This window comes from Zea mays, chromosome 5 (assembly GCF_902167145.1).
Source record: "Zea mays cultivar B73 chromosome 5, Zm-B73-REFERENCE-NAM-5.0, whole genome shotgun sequence".
NCBI classification, from domain to species: Eukaryota; Viridiplantae; Streptophyta; class Magnoliopsida; order Poales; family Poaceae; genus Zea; species Zea mays.
In genome coordinates, this window is record NC_050100.1 from 215,717,133 (window position 1) to 215,734,036 (window position 16,904).

The 16,904-nt window shown below is 48.2% G+C and overlaps 1 protein-coding gene across 1 annotated transcript; it reads left to right on the top strand.

Annotated features, from left to right (window-relative positions):
- The first annotated feature begins 9,294 nt into the window (after nucleotides 1-9,294).
- On the top strand, nucleotides 9,295-15,329 carry LOC100283764 (HVA22-like protein a). Its single transcript, NM_001156663.1, has 6 exons — nucleotides 9,295-9,569; nucleotides 12,956-12,982; nucleotides 13,084-13,206; nucleotides 13,541-13,781; nucleotides 14,711-14,862; nucleotides 15,009-15,329. The coding sequence occupies exons 1-5, from the start codon at nucleotides 9,508-9,510 to the stop codon at nucleotides 14,834-14,836; spliced, it is 579 nt and encodes a 192-aa protein (NP_001150135.1). The 5' UTR covers nucleotides 9,295-9,507; the 3' UTR covers nucleotides 14,837-14,862; nucleotides 15,009-15,329.
- Nucleotides 15,330-16,904: the final 1,575 nt, after the last annotated feature.

Below are 16,904 nucleotides of genomic sequence, written 5' to 3' on the forward strand. Positions count from 1 at the left end.
CTGCACTACCACACCTTCTCACACACACTACACAACAGGATTGTCCTCTAGATGCTAAAGCGACTACAGAGGACAGTCAAAAGCGACTGTTGTCCTCTAGATGCTAAAGCGACTACAGAGGACAGTCAAAAAAGCGACTGCTGTCCTCTAGATGCTAAAGAGACTACAGAGGACAGTCAAGCTGTCCTCTAGATGCTAAAGGACTACAGATGACAGTCAAAAGCAGGCTGTCCTCTAGATGCTCAAGACTTATTCCATCATTCTCCCCCTAAGTCTTGGGCGCCGTCTTGTGAGAAAGTTGGGCCATCCCGGACCTGGAGCAAAGCTCAACAAACTTGATCTTACCAAGGGGCTTGGTGAGCAGGTTTGCAAGCTGATCCTTGGTGTTGATGTAGCGCGCCTTGATGCTCCCTTCTGCCAAGCAGGCTCGGATGAAGTGGTATCTCAGCCGGATGTGCTTGCTCCGTTCATGGAACACGGGGTTCTTGGCCAATGCCAGAGCGGATTGGCTGTCCACCCTGAGTTCCACCGCTCCAGTGTCTCTCCCGAGGAGATCACCGAGCAGTCGAGCCAGCCAGAGCGTCTGAGCCGAAGCAGTGGACGCCGCTATGTACTCGACCTCGCAGCTGGACATGGCCACCAACTGCTGCTTGACCGACTGCCAGCTGATGGGGCACTTGCCGAGGAAGAAGAGGATTCCGCTTGTGCTCTTGCTGGTGTCGATGTCGCCGGCATGGTCGCTATCGTTGTACCCGACAAGGTGTGCCTCCCCAGGGCACCTCGGGTAGTAGAGACCGTGGTCGAGAGTCCCCGCAACATAGCGGATGATCCTCTTCACAGCCTGCTCATGCTCCGTCGTCGGTCGCTGCAGAAACCGACTAACGTAGCCGACGGAGTATGCCAAGTTAGGCTGTGTGTGGACGAGGTAGCGAAGGCTCCCCACAAGACGCCGGTACTGTGTAGCGTCCACCTCCTCCGTCGTGCTGTCGCGACTCAGCTTCAGCCTCTCCTCCATCGGAGTGAGAGCTGGGTTGCAGTCGGTGAGCCCAGCTAGCTCAACAATGCGCTTGGCGTAGGCGGTCTGGCGAAGTGTGATCCCGGAGTCCCCCTGGTGCACCTCAATCCCCAGGTAGAAGGAGAGGTGCCCCGGGTCACTCATTTGGAAGGTGGCCTTCATCTCTTCCTTGAATGCTGCCACCTCTGCATCCTTGGCGCCGGTGATCACCAAGTCATCGACGTAGACACCCACCAGCAGGGCATTTTCTCCATTGCCCCGCCGATAGATGGCCGCCTCGTGCGGGCTTGGCGTGAAACCCATTCCTTTGAGCGTGGAATCCAGCTTGGCATTCCACGCCCTCGGTGCCTGTCGCAGGCCATAGAGAGCCTTGCGCAGGCGCAACACCTTGCCCTCCTTGCCAGGGATCGCAAAACCTGGCGGCTGGTGTACGTAGACCTCCTCCTTTAAGTCGCCGTTGAGAAACGCCGACTTGACGTCCATGTGATGAACGTGCCAGCCCTGCTGGGCTGACAGCGCAAGGAGGAGTCGCACGGATTCCATCCGTGCCACGGGGGCGAAAGCATCGTCGAAGTCGATCCCCTCCTGCTGTAGGAAACCGCGTGCCACCAAGCGAGCCTTGTGCTTGACGATGGCGCCGGCTTCATCCCTCTTCAGTTTGAACACCCATTTAAGGGTGATCGCGCGATAACCATGAGGGAGATCAGCGAGCTCCCAGGTGCGGTTCGTCTCAACCGCGTCCATCTCCGACTGCATCGCGGCACGCCAAGCCGCATGTTTCTCGGCCTCCGCGAAAGACCGAGGCTCACCATCGTCGCATGCAAGATGCAACTCTCCTGCCAGAATGCGAGATGCAGGGCCTGGCACCGACGGGTCGATGAGAAGGCCCTCCACCCTTCGATACCGCAACGGCTCGCCGTCGTAGCACGCGTCGACGCGGTCCTCGTCGCGGGACAGAGGGGTCACGAGCTCCACTGGGTCGTGCTCGACACGAGCTGGTGTCGGAGAGGACGTTCCCGGAGAGGGTACCGTCGGTGCTGGAGTACGTGGTGGCGAAGAGCTTGCTGTAGCCGGAGTCGTGGCTGGAGTGCGTGGTGGTGAAGAGCTCGTTGTAGCAGGAGCTGGAGAGTGTGGCGCTGGAGTCGGTGGAGACTTGGAGGCTGGGGTAGACCTGCTCGGAGAAGAGTTGCCTACTCCCCCAGCTCCCTCAAAGTGGACGTACTCGATGGTGAAGTCGTACGTCGGAGTCGTGCCGTCGTCCACCGCCTTGTCCCACGCCCATCCTCGCCCTTCGTCGAACACTACGTCGCGCGCCGTGCGCACACGCTGTGTTCTTGGGTCAAGGATGCGGTAGGCCTTCGAGCCCTCCGCGTAGCCAATGAACACCCCCGGGGTGCTCCTATCGTCGAGCTTGCTGATGTGGCCAAGCTCCTTGGTGAACGCGAGGCAGCCGAAGACCCGTAGGTGAGAGACCGCCGGCTTGCGCCCATGCCAAGCCTCATACGATGTCATCCCGTTGAGAGCCTTGGTGGGCGAGCGGTTGAGGATGTAAACCGCTGTCACCACCGCCTCTCCCCAGAAGACAGCTGGCATTCCTCTCTGCTTGAGGAGAGCCCGAGCCATCCCCACAACCAGACGGTTGCGCCGCTCGACGACGTCGTTCTGCTGCGGGCTGTACGGCGCGGAGTAGTGGCGCTGAACGCCCTCATCCGCGCAGTACGACGCGAACTCAGCCGCCGTGAATTCGCCGCCGTTGTCGGTGCGCAGCACGCGCAGCATGCGGCCGGACTCCGCCTCCGCAGCGACCTGCACACGCTTGATGGCGTTTGCAGCCTCTCACTTGCTTCCAAGGATCATCACCCACATGTAGCGGGAGAGATCGTCGACGAGCAGCAAGAAGTAGCGTCGTCCTCCTGGTGTGGCTGGTGTCACCGGGCCACACAAGTCCCCATGCACGAGGTCGAGCCTCTCCTTGGCTCGGAAGCTCGACTGCTGGGGAAAGGGGAGCCGTCTCTGCTTTGTCAACACGCAGACATCGCAGAATTGCTCCACATGGTCAAGGCACGGCAGGCCTCGTACCATCTCCTTGGCACTGAGCCGCTTCAGAGCCTCGAAGTTAAGGTGCCCGAAGCGCTCGTGCCACTGCCATGCCCCGTCGTCTCGACAAGCAGCAAGGCAGCAAGGTTGTGCCACCTTCACATTGAGGATGTAAAGCCGATTTGCACTCCTGCGTACCTTGACAAGAAGGCGACGGGAGGGATCCCAGATCCTCATGACTCCGTGCTCGACCTCCACGCGCGAACCGTTCTCATCCAGCTGTCCCAAGCTGATGATAGAGTTCCTCAGCGCGGGGATGTAGTAGACTCCGTTGAGCAGCCTGTGCTCACCAGACGTGGCGGTGAAGACGACTGAGCCGGCGCCCTTGATCTCTACGCCGGAGACGTCCCCAAACTTGACGGAGCCTCGTACGCTAGAGTCAAGCGCGGTGAAGAACTCCCGTCGGTCGGTCATGTGATGAGTGGCGCCGGTGTCAAGGCACCATCCTTCGATCATGTCCTTGCTGGAGCCGTCGCCGAGGAAAGCGCGTGCTTTCGACCCATCAAGGTGGAGGAGTGCCGCTGCGGCCGGTGCCGCTGGAGATGGCTCGATTTTTGCATGTGCCAGGAGCAGGGCCTCCTCCTCCGCCTCCGCCTGTGCGACGTTGGCCTGGCCACGTCGTGGCTGCCGACAGTCCCTGGCCCAGTGGCCAAGCTTGCCGCAGTTGTGACAGCCGTCGTCTCGTGCCGGCTTCTTGTTGCCGACGGCGCCGCCTTGGGCACCTCCACGGGCACCAACCTCAGCATGTCCTCGCGTCCCGGCCTGGGCGCCTCCACGCGCCTTGCGCGGTTTGCCGCGTCTGCGGCCTCGTGTCGAGGAGGACTCCCCCTTCTTCTTGTCACCCTGGCAGGCCTCCCACTGCTCCCGAGTGAGATGTAGCTTCCCGCCGATAGTGATAGGCTCAGAGGGAGCCTGTGGTTCGTCGCCATCGACCACCTTGAGACGACCTATCGCTTCTTCGATTGTCATCGTGGAGAGGTCTAGCAGAGACTCGATCGAGCGAGCAATCTGCTTGTACTTCTCAGGGATGCAACGGAAGAGCTTCTCAACAGCTCTCTCCTCATCGTAGGTGTCGTCGCCAAACTGCACCATCTTCTGCAACAGAGTGTTGAGGCGGAGAGCAAAGCCATCAACATCCTCACCTGGCTTGAAGGCCAGGTTCTCCCACTCCTTGCGAAGTGCCTGCAGTGTGGTCTTGCGGGCACGGTCGCTGCCGATGCGGGTCGCAGCGATGGCGTCCCAGGCCTCCTTGGCAGTCCGCTTCTGGGAAAGCGAAAACTGCATCTCGGACGGGACTGCAGCAATGAGGGCATCCAGCGCCCGCCGATCCTCGTGGTAGTCGACGTCACCGTACCGAACTGCTTCCCACATTTGGCGAACCTGGAGCCGTACCCTCATCACCGCGACCCACTCGACGTAGTTGGTCTTGGTGAGGGTAGGCCACCCACCACCGGGACCGATGTCCCTGACAATGGCCTGGGCCATGCGGCGACCATGGTACCGATCCGGGGAGGGAGAGTCGCGCCGCCTGTAGAGGCCGCGATCTCCGTCGACCCGGTCGCCGCCGCCGGGAGCACCGCCGGCGCGTCCTACGCCCGTCTGGGCTGTCGCCGCGTGCGCCCTCGCCCAGAGCGCCGTCAGCGCGTCGGCGCCTATCTGGGCTGCCACCACACGCGCCCCCATGGGGATGCGCGGCTGCCCACTGTGCCGCCTGCTCTCGCGCTGCTTCACTCGCCAGCCTGAGCTCTTCGTCGGTGTTGTCGTCGACAGAAGCAGAGCTGCCAGCTCTACTGCCGCGCAGAACCTCGAGCTCTGTTGCCGCCGCACGTGCAGCATCCGCCGCCTCCGCTGCTTCTACTTCCGCTCTCGTCGCTGCCAATTCCGCCGCCGCCAACCGTGCTGCCCTCGCCGCTGTCGCTGCAGCCGCTGCTGCTCGCTCGCGTTCTTGTGTCGTGGCGACCTCGGCCTCCTGCTGGCGCCGTGCACTCGAAGTGGCCGAGCGTAGGGACATGGTGGGCTAGTGAGGGGTCGCTGCGTGTGGAAGAGGTTGTCTCAGATAAAAGGCTGCTCGTCTGAGCAGGGGAGGAAGGAACAGTTGGAGCTCTTGCTGCCGACTGAGTGTGGGGAGAGGCGCGGGAAGGAGATGAGCACGAGATGTTTAGGCTGCAGGATAGTTTGGCTCCGATACCAATTGTAAGTAGAGGGACTCTAACTCTCATCAAGAGGATGACACTATGAGTTGGGGCAATTTTCTGTTTATTTCTTCAAACACTACACAATGCCATACCCTTAGAGGGGTTGGGGACACATATTTATAGCCGTAGGGGCTGCACTACCACACCTTCTCACACACACTACACAACAGGATTGTCCTCTAGATGCTAAAGAGACTAAAGAGGACAGTCAAAAGCGACTGTTGTCCTCTAGATGCTAAAACGACTACAGAGGACAGTCAAAAAAGCGACTGCTGTCCTCTAGATGCTAAAGAGACTACAGAGGACAGTCAAGCTGTCCTCTAGATGCTAAAGGGCTACAGAGGACAGTCAAAAGCAGGCTGTCCTCTAGATGCTCAAGACTTATTCCATCAGGCTCGATGCTTGCATGTGCCAGGAGCAGGGCCTCCTCCTCCGCCTCCGCCTGTGCGACGTTGGCCTGACCACGTCGTGGCTGCCGACAGTCCCTGGCCCAGTGGCCAAGCTTGCCGCAGTTGTGACAGCCGTCGTCTCGTGCCGGCTTCTTGTTGCCGACGGCGCCGCCTTGGGCACCTCCACGTGCACCACCCTCAGCATCTCCTCGCTAGGGGTGGATAACGAGCCAGCTTGGCTCGGCTCGTCCGAGTTCGAGCTGGCTCGTTAAGCTAACGAGCCACAGAGTCAGCTCGGCTCGGCTCGTTTAGCTCGCGAGCCAAAGCAGAAAAAAATTAATATATACATAATATTTATTTTTATTTTATTCTAAACTAATTTAACAATAGAAAATAGTAATTATACTCATAGTTTCACAAACCACGTCAATGTAACACCAAATTAGCACATTCATCACTTATTAATTCACAATACACATGCATGTTCAACAGTTTAACCCATAATTATATTTGCATAGACCAAATTAACACATATACATAGTTCATTAATCATTAGTTTAATTCATAGGCCATAGACACCTCACATATATATAACATGTTCATCCATTATTCTGTAAATGATATGCATATAGTTTCGTTTTGTTGGAATATGGTAGCTCGTTTAGCTCGCGAGCTGGCTCGTTAACGAACCGAGCTGGCTCGTTAACGAACCGAGCTAGGATGTCAGCTCAGCTCGTGAAAAAATTCAAACGAGCCGATCTGAGCCGAGCCGAGCTGACCATGAACCGAGCGAGCCAGCGAGCCACGAGCATTTCGTCCAGCCCTAGTCCTCGCGCCCCGGCCTGGGCGCCTCCACGCGCCTTGCGCTGCTTGCTGCGTTTGCGGCCTCGTGTCGAGGAGGACTCCCCCTTCTTCTTGTCACCCTGGCAGGCCTCCCACTGCTCCCGAGTGAGATGTAGCTTCTCGCCGATAGTGATAGGCCCAGAGAGAGCCTGTGGTTCGTCGCTGTCGACCACCTTGAGACGACCTATCGCCTCTTCGATCATCATCGTGGAGAGGTCTAGCAGAGACTCGATCGAGCGAGCAATCTGCTTGTACTTCTCGGGGATGCAACGGAAGAGTTTCTCAACAGCTCTCTCCTCATCGTAGGTGTCATCACCGAACTGCACCATCTTCTGCAACAGAGTGTTGAAGCAGAGAGCAAAGTCATCAACATCCTCACCTGGCTTGAAGGCCAGGTTATCCCACTCCTTGCGAAGTGTCTACGGTGTGGTCTTGCGGGCACGGTCACTTCCGATGTGGGTCGCAGCGATGGCGTCCCAGGCCTCCTTGGCAGTCCGCTTCTGGGAAAACGAAAACTGCATCTCGGGCGGGACTGCAGCAATGAGGGCATCCAGCGCCCGCTGATCCTCGTGGTAGTCGACGTCGTCGTACCGAACTGCTTCCCACATATGGCGAACCTGGAGCCGTACCCTCATCACCGCGGCCCACTCGACGTAGTTGGTCTTGGTGAGGGTAGGCCACCCACCGCCAGGACCGATGTCCCTGACAATGGCCTGGGCCATGCGGCGACCATGGTACCGATCCGGGGAGGGAGAGCCGCGCCGCCTGTAGAGGCCGCGATCTCCGTCGACTCGGTCGCCGCCGCCGGGAGCACCGCCGGCGTGTCTACGCCCATCTAGGCTGCCACCGCGTGCGCCCTCGCCAGGAGCGCCGTCAGCGCGTCGGCGCCTATCTGGGCTGCCGCCACGCGCGCCCCCATGGGGATGCGCGGCTGCCCACTGTGGCGCCTGCTCTCGCGCTGCTTCCCTCGCCAGCCTGAGCTCTTCGTCGGTGTTGTCGTCGACAGAAGCAGAGCTGCCAGCTCTACTGCCACACAGAACCTCGAGCTCTGCTGCCGCCACACGTGCAGCATCCGTCGCCTCCGCTGCTTCTACTTCCGCTCTCGCCGCTGCCAGTTCCGCCGCCGCCAACCGTGCTGCCCTCACCGCTGTCGCTGCCGCCGCTGCTGCTTCTCGCTCGCGTTCTTGTGCCGCGGCGACCTCGGCCTCCTGCTGGCGCCGCGCACTCGAAGTGGCCGAGTGTAGGGACATGGTGGGCTAGTGAGGGGTCGCTGCGTGTGGAAGAGGCTGTCTCAGACGAAAGACTGCTCGTCTGAGCAGGGGAGGAAGGAACAGTTGGAGCTCTTGCTGCCGACTGAGTGTGGGGAGAGGCGCGGGAAGGAGATGAGCACGAGATGTTTAGGCTGCAGGATAGTTTGCCTCTGATACCAATTGTAAGTAGAGGGACTCTAACTCTCATCAAGAGGATGACACTATGAGTTGGGGCAATTTTCTGTTTATTTCTTCAAACACTACACAATGCCATACCCATCTAAGGGTTGGAGACCCATATTTATAGCCCTAGAGGCTGCACTACCACACCTTCTCACACACACTACACAACAGGATTGTCCTCTAGATGCTAAAGAGACTACAGAGGACAGTCAAAAGCGACTGTTGTCCTCTAGATGCTAAAGCGACTACAGAGGACAGTCAAAAAGCGTCTGCTGTCCTCTAGATGCTAAAGAGACTACAGAGGACAGTCAAGCTGTCCTCTAGATGCTAAAGGACTACAGAGGACAGTCAAAAGCGATTGCTGTCCTCTAGATGCTCAAGACTTATTCCATCAGTGACTCACTATCCCCTCTTCTTTTCATCATTGTTATGGATGTTCTCAATGGCCTAATTGTTAAAGCTGCTGATGGGGGACTGCTCCAACACCTTTCAACTCGTTCCATTCAGCACCGATTATCGCTTTATGCTGATGATGTGGTGATGTTCTTGAGGCCGGCTGCCAGTGATCTGCACATGGTAACCATGATTTTGGATCTGTTTGGGGACGCCTCGGGGCTAAAAACCAACATACAAAAAAGTAGTGTACCCTTGGATAAATTATACCCGTATCACACCACTATCCTTATCTAATAAAATCCATCTTAGTTAAAAGAAAGCCCTTCTTTGGCTATCATTTATTCAATTATCAAGTGTTGTAATCATATGGTTTGTTAAATTTTAATTTACACTTATTTTTATGTGTTTATTTGACATTTTGAGTGATTGGAAAATTAGAATTTGAGATTTTTCTTAGCGGGTACGAGTATGAGTAAGATTTTATACCCATGAGCATATATGGGTAACCCGACGGGTATGATTTTTTTCCTAATGGGTACAGGTATGAAATAGGTATATACTCATTTTTATCCCTACTTCAGATACATGTCAAAATTTGCAACTTAACTTTTTGATAATTTGTTTTTTTAATTTATATAGGCCTTCAAGTGTTGGGTGTGAAGAGCCGCAAAGAAATGAGTTTGTATTCGGAATTTACTGAATTTTTTTCCCAACAAACCGAACCGCAATAACACGAACGCCACGAGTGAACGGGCGTCATGGACCTATCCGCTGTTGGTGCAAGATTCGTTATGAGAGATGATGTACAGGCCCATTAGATCCGGCCCAATCCGGTAACACTTCATGGGCCTCTGCTATCACGTGCGTCGCGCCACGCCACGCACTTGGTCCACACGTCGTATTCGGATGAAGCATGAGAGAGAAGAGCAAGAAAGACTTCGTCACGTCAGGTCGACGGCGAAAGACGCGGAGGTTGGTGAAGGAGTGAAGGAAGAAAGAGAACGAAAGGCGGCCTCTCACTCGCAGTCGCAGTAGCAGGTTCTAGACCACCAAACCCAGCGGCTCCCGCTCATCTCAGTTCGGCTTCGGCCTTCGCATTCCTCTACAGATTTCGCAGTTTTGCTGGGGGTAACTACGGAATGGGGGGCGGATCCGGATCTTTCCTCAAGGTCTTGGTCAACAACATGGATGTCCTCGCGGGGTACGCATTCCTGATCTGATTCCCCGACTTCAGATTCTTAGCTCTTGAGCTGCTCGTCTCTGCGTTCCCCGTGCGACTCGTGAGCGGTGCTGCTATTCCACTTGAGATGCAGAGGTTGTTCATACCAGTAGCATCAGTAAACAATTTGTGTACTTAGGGCGAGTGATCGTGAACCTACCCAAATACCTGATGCGGAGCTGAGCATGGTCGATGAAATGGTGAAATGCCATGTAGCATCCGACATTAGGACTTCGGCAATTTGGCCGTAGTCTGGAAGGAGCGTGTTAAATTTCCAAAAAGGAACGAAGAAGGATAAGGGGGAAGAATGATATGTCCATCCACGACCAAGATTATGTGGAAAAAAAAATCCGTTAGCAAGTAAGATTTGACCAAACGATGGAACTCATGATGCTGACATTCTGTTAGTGACGCTGATGTTCTATCCTTTTTAGATTAGTGGATCTTCGATGATGGTTTACCGACCCTTTTTTTAAACATAAGGATGGAATTTTAAGCTACTAGCTCCTTATGATTTTACAACTTTTGCAGAATTACTAGCATCTTCCGTTGCATATCAGTATCATAATCAGGATAGCTTCCCCATGTAGCACATGGCAATATAAAAGCACGTGATATCCTGAGAATATGGCTAACTTGTTTTTTTTGACGAAGGGGCATAGCCCCCTATTTCATTAAGAAATAGGTAACAGTTCATTACAAGCCAGAACGGTGAGAAACTTCCCATCACCAACCAGAGGAAACTAGTGAAACTAACTTCAACCATCAGAACGAACATAGCAGAAGATAAACACCACTAATCTCCGACCTAACAGCCCCACAGTTTTTAAGCTAAGCTTATTTACAGAGAGCAAACCCAAAAGGATCAGACCAGCAAAATAAAATTCAGTTTCTGGCAGAACAACCAACACAGTTTTTTAAATCCAAAAGCACTTTTGAGCTGCACTGATCGACTACCGCAGACGCCTGAGCCAAAACGAAGACTTCAGCCAGAAATGCGTCGATCCCTCGGGCACCACCCGAACGTCCTGCTCATCGCTTCACTTATTATCTTTCGAATGAGTTGGCTTCCTTGGACCACCATCTTTTTTTCCGTCTCTTTCTGTCGAATGGCCCAAGAATCCAACCAAAAGCAACAAAGAAATATTATGTTAGCAGGATCAATTAAACTTTTTTCACCAAAAAACCAATCATTTCTGGTTCTCCAAATAGCCCAAAACAAAGCCCCACAGCCAAAAATCAGAAGACTTGACATTTTGTTTTTAGGATTTTTCATCCAGCTATCACACACTTCATCAATATTTTTTGGAATGTAATCCAACTTAAGGGCAATTTGAATCACTCTCCAGACAAATCTGGCAACTGAGCATTTAAAAAATAAGTGATCAATTGATTCCAAGCCACCACAGAAACAACAATCATCAGAACCTTTCCAATTTCTTTTTTTCAGATTGTCTTTTGTAAGGATTTTGTTTCTAATCACCAGCCACAGAAAAACTTTGATTTTTTGTGGTAATTTGGATTTCCATAGAAATCTGTAGGGAACTTTGATCTGATCCAAAGAATTTTTCTTATACAAAGAATTGACAGTGAATCCTTTATTGCCCAATCTCCAAACAGGTTTATCTTCATGACTTGACAAACTAAAACCAGAACATAAAGTCACTAACTCATCAAAAAGCCCCTGAAGGTTGCCAGTCATTCTTCTTCTGAAGGAAAGAGCCTCAAAATCTGAAGACAAAACTTTAAACACCTAAATGTCTTTGTCTGCAGCTAAATCAAACAGAATGGGAAATCTCAAGGCCAGAGGTCCATCACCAATCCAGAAATTTTTCCAAAAACTAGTACGATGGCCATTACCAACTGACATCTTACAGTGTTTAAAGAAACTCTCCCTAAGCTTTAAGAGTTTTTTCCAAAAATGAGAGTCAGTCTGTCTTTGATTAACAGAAATAAGGGGTTTTCCCTTAATATATTTTTCAGCAATTATTTTCTGCCATAAACCATTAGTATTTTCCAAATTCCAAAGCCATTTGGATAGCAGCGCATCATTCATAAAACCCAAATTCAACACACCTAAACCCCCTAAGCTTTTGGAGGAGCAAACTGTCTGCCAATTAACCAAGTGCATCTTTTTTGCCTGTGAACCACCTTGCCAAAGAAGATTTTTTCTGAATAAATCCAATTTTCTAGTAACCGATTTAGGAGCCGGATAAATCGATAACATGTACAGAGGTACATTAGAAAGCGAACTGTTCAAAAGGGTCAATCTGCCTCCCAGACTCAAGAACCTCCCTTTCCAACCAGCCAGCCTTTTGTCCATTTTTTCCAACATAGAACACCAAAGAGATTTACTAATCTTCTTATTGTCAATTGGCACACCAAGGTATTTCATTGGAAGGCTACCAATAGGACACGTAAAAATGTCAGCATATAAATCAGTGAATTCTTTAGCATCACCCAAGCAAAAAATTTCACTTTTGTGAAAATTAATTTTCAATCCAGACATATGTTCAAAAAGACAAAGAATGAATTTAAGATTTCTCGCTCCTTCTAAACAATCTTGAATCATAAAAATAGTATCATCAGCATATTGAAGACAACAACAACCATTTGGAATGATGTGAGGAATCAAACCACAAATCAGACCTTTTTCCTGAGCTTGATGTATGATGCTAGCCAAACCATCTGCCACCAGATTAAACAACAGGGGTGAAAAAGGATCACCCTGACGAACTCCTTTATGAGTTGCAAAATAAGGACCAATTAAATCATTTGTCCTGATGGCCACTTTACCATCTCTGACAGTCATCATAACCCAATCACTCCAAATGTCCCCAAAACCCTTTTTTTGCATCATACAATACAAGAATTGCCAGTTAACTTTATCATAAGCTTTTTCAAAATCAATTTTAAGAATTACTCCACTTTGCTTTCTTTTTTTCACTTCATGAAGAATTTCATTCAAAGAAACCACACCATCCATGATATATCTCCCTTTAATGAAACCATATTGATTAGAGCTAATCACAGAAGTAATACAAGATGCAAGTCTATTCGTCAGAACTTTAGTAATGATTTTATAACAAACATTTAAAAGACAGATCGGTCTAAAATTCCTCATATACGTAGGATTATCAATTTTAGGAATCAAAGTAACAAGACCAAAGTTAAGTCTTTTAATGTCGAGAACCCCATTATAAAAGTCTTTGATTAAATTCCATAGATCATTATGGATGATCTCCCAAGAATATGGCTAACTTGTGGTTGCTAAATGTTATAGCATTTACCTTGTGGTTTTTGTACATCACTGAATGTTCAGCTGCAAGTTGAAAAATTTTTAATCCTCTATTTTATTGTCACTGCAGGCCTTTGGTTTCACTTGCGTATCCTCTGTAAGTTAACCCACTAACCTTTTAGATAAACATATAGACACTAACTGTATTCCGTTTGATGGTTATTGCTTCTGTTTTACCTCATTGGCCATTTTCCACAGGTATGCCTCTGTTAGAGCAATTGAAACAAAATCTGCTGTGGATGATCAGCAATGGCTCACGTACTGGGTGCTGTACTCATTTATCACTCTATTCGAGCTCACCTTTGCTCCGGTACTCGAATGGTAAAACAACAAACTTTCAGCACAAGTGGGCATTTCACCAGCTTTAGTTCCATGTGCAGTTTGGAACTTACCATAATGGTCATATGTGGTATATTTTTTAGGGCTATAAACAATAGTACCTTAATTTCTTTGCTAGTGACCTTAAATGGTTTAGGGCCTGTTTGAATGCACTAGAGCTAATGGTTAGTTTGCTAAAAAATTGCTAGTGGAATTAGCTGGCTAACGAATAGCTAACTATTAGCTAATTTACTAAACGTAGCTAATAGCTGAACTATTAGCTAGATTGTTTGGTTGTCTTTAGTTATTTTTAGCAGCTAACTATTGCACTTTGCAGGCTTCCTTTCTGGTCTTATGCAAAGCTGTTCTTCAATTGCTGGTTAGTATTGCCACAGTTCAATGGAGCTGCACATGTATATGAGCATTTTGTGAGGCCAATGATTGTAAATCAGCAAGTTGTAAACATCTGGTATATTCCAAAGAAGGATGAATCAAGTAGACCTGATGATGTAATTTCAGCTGCACAGAGGTACATTGAGCAAAATGGATCAAAAGCGTTTGAGAATCTTGTTAACAAGGTATTATCTGTTTCCTGTTAAATTTTACCATTCTCTTTTGTGAAAATAGTGGACACTTGCACCAGTTAGGTTTTTTTTTGTGCTGTGAGAAGCACAGAAAAATGACTCTACAAGTCTACAGTGATGATGCTGCCCTAGTGTTTAATGATATTGCAGTGTGGTTTTTATTATCCATACTACGGAATTCAGTTAACAACTGTCATTGTGTTCTATCAAATATTGTTTCTGTGATTTCCTACATTCTAAAAAAATCAACAACTGGGGAAGGACTGCCTCCATGGTTTTGCACATTTTCACATTCTTAGGCCTTTAAACCTTACTGAAATGCTTATTACCAGAATGAGCTTTAAGTAGATCAAATAGCTGGGCTTTATCTTGCAGAAATTGTGTAAGGAACCCTCTACAACAAAACCGAGGGAAAAATTAGGGGACCTAGAGTTTGACAACGTGTGGTGCTCTTGTCAGCTTGGTTCACTCTTGCAGCTTTTAGGCATAATTCATTCAGTTTTCTTGTTGAGCCTAACACAAAACTGAATAAAAGCTGGCTTGTTGAGCTTAACACAAAACTGAATAAGCATTTTTTTAGATGAAGTCTAACTTTCAGCCTTGGCATCAAAACTGAATCAATTAGTTAATGAAAATCAAAGGGACACGGTCCCTTAGCAGTTAGCAAGTGTTCTTTTATTTCATTGCCCAAAAGATGGAAACATCAACATCATTTTACTGTTTATAGAATCACAATGCTTTCAGCTGTTGCGCATCCCAGTGACCTAGTCCAATTTTTATTGCAAGGAACTGTTTGTAGCTCGCATTTATCTTTGGTTTACTTCCTCGAATATTTTATTTACATCAAGGGATCTTAGAGTTCATCTTGAAAAATAAAAGAGCAGCTTAGGAACATAAACATTCCTTTTTTTTACATCGTGCAGTTTAAGAGTTCGAACCCAAGGCGCTCAATTCTGGAGGAGGTAGAGGTTGAAAGGAGGGCCAGGATTCAACTAGAATCTGAAGCGAGGGAAGTGAACCCTTTCTTCAATCCAGAATATCAGTACTAGGCAACCATTTTCCCTTCACTTGCCAGGTGAGCGTAGCTGCATGATTTGTGTTCTCCTGCCCCATTGATGTTTCGGAGCCTTACATGTTCTGTTTTCTTGGGGAAAAATGTGTTCCTTTGCAAGGTAACCTTTCTAAGTTTTTTTGTGCTTTGATAATTGATACTCAATGCAGGAATGTGCTAGGATCGGTTTGGAGGAAGATGTCTGGATATTAGGATTGCGTTTTGCACCTACTGAATCGATGATATTGTGTAGATGGACAACCATAATTGTTGTAGATATGTTGTGGCGATGGAACTCATGTAATGGTCATGTCGCGAATGTTTCATGCTGCTGGAAATTATGTATTCACACTGGACTCTAGTTATGTGCCTCACTAGTTTCTTGAAGGTAGTTGTTGAACTAGGTACTAGTAACGGGTGCGCGCTTTGCGCGCATGGTAAACAATATGCAATATTGTTTTTAAGTTAATTATTAATGCTTGTTATAATTCATATATTGCCAGACGAATAAAGCAAGAATAAAGCGAGAGAGTTTTTTTTAAGATGATACAGAGCATGAAAGACAGTATAGAGCACAACAGATTTATATAAAATAAAATAGAGTTAAGTGAGTTGTGGCCGAAGGTAATATGTTTGTTGCGATATTTAAAGCTACCTTGTTATATTTATATGAAATGTCTTTAGAAGAGTTGAACAGTTATATATAATTATAGAGGACATTCTACAAACTTAAAGGTTGCTAATAATCTGAGAAAATCTTCGGTTCTTGGAAGATCTGGTGTCCAACTTTTCTTTGATGCGCAGGGGTCCATATTTGAACCTGTATAGTTGGGAAACAAAGAATTTTAATATCTTCGTTTATGGAAGTAGAAGAGAAAGGGATAGAAGTGTTCAGCATAAATGGTTACCACAATTAATATCTATTTTCTATTTGTATGTATATGTGGTATTAAATTTTGGATAAGTTAAATATGGGGAAAATATGTGTGAAAGAAATATAGTTTTGGATAAGTTCACTTTTGTAGTCGCAATAATTACCAAAGAAAAATGGAATGATACTTTTATAATAGAAAGAAAATAATACATGTAAGATATTGTGTAGCAGAGTATAACCTTTTTGGGGGAGATTCAATTGTAGCTGCTATACCATTTTCCTTGTCGTCGTCAAGTATTGCATCATGTTGTATATGTAAAAATTATTCATAAAGAAGTGGCAAGAAAGTAATGGTATTTGTTAAATGTAAATGTAAATAAAAGTGTGAAGCAATATTATCTATAACTGTGTCTATTAGTTATAGGTTTCGAAAGATGAATAGCTAGAAAAGGAAGCAATAGATTTTGTTGGACAACAAAATTTTAATACAGTGTTTGAATATGAACATAAGATAGTTTAGATTTAATAACAACGAATGCTATCATTCATGATAAGAATAATTTATGTTACAATCTGTTATGAAATAGCATGTTGTTGTAATTTTCTTCAAACTCATCATACTAATATTATCTGTTACATATGAATTGTGCACAAAGATTAAATGATAGTGCGTAGAATGGAGTGATTTCAGAGCATTAGACTGTGTCATTGTTATTTGTTATAAGAACTGTGTATATATAGAGTAAGTGTTTGTGTGAACGATCATAGACAAAGAGAAATACGAATTAATGTAAGGAGAATGGTGAAAGTGGCTATTGCTGCTTTCGCTGCTAGACGACGGCTTCTTTTTGAGCTCTCATTTTGCATCTGTGTGATCTTCTTTCCCCTGAGCGAGCAGCGACAGCAGGCCGGCTTGCTGATCGCTCGCTCTCAGGAGCCTTTACGCGAGAGCAAGTCACCACTGTGTTCTAATATTTTACAGATGCACTGCAATAACCCTGAAACTGTAACTTTGTGAGACCGTAAATACAAGATCTGTTAAACAGCCAACTCTGTTTATATACACTACCTCTGCATCATGACCTACAAAGCAAAGCATGTGGGATGTCAAACGAAATTACTGATTGTACATTCGCTCATTCAGTAGCATATTATACAACAGGCACTACCAGTAGCTCTGAGCTCCAATGCA

Coding starts and splice junctions, on each gene's coding strand:
- LOC100283764 (NM_001156663.1), top strand. CDS start 9,508: ATGGGGGGCGGATCCGGATCTTTCCTCAAGGTCTTGGTCAACAACATG. Junction 13,207..13,540: donor TTTGCTCCGGTACTCGAATG/GTAAAACAACAA, acceptor TGCACTTTGCAG/GCTTCCTTTCTGGTCTTATG. Junction 13,782..14,710: donor TTGAGAATCTTGTTAACAAG/GTATTATCTGTT, acceptor TACATCGTGCAG/TTTAAGAGTTCGAACCCAAG.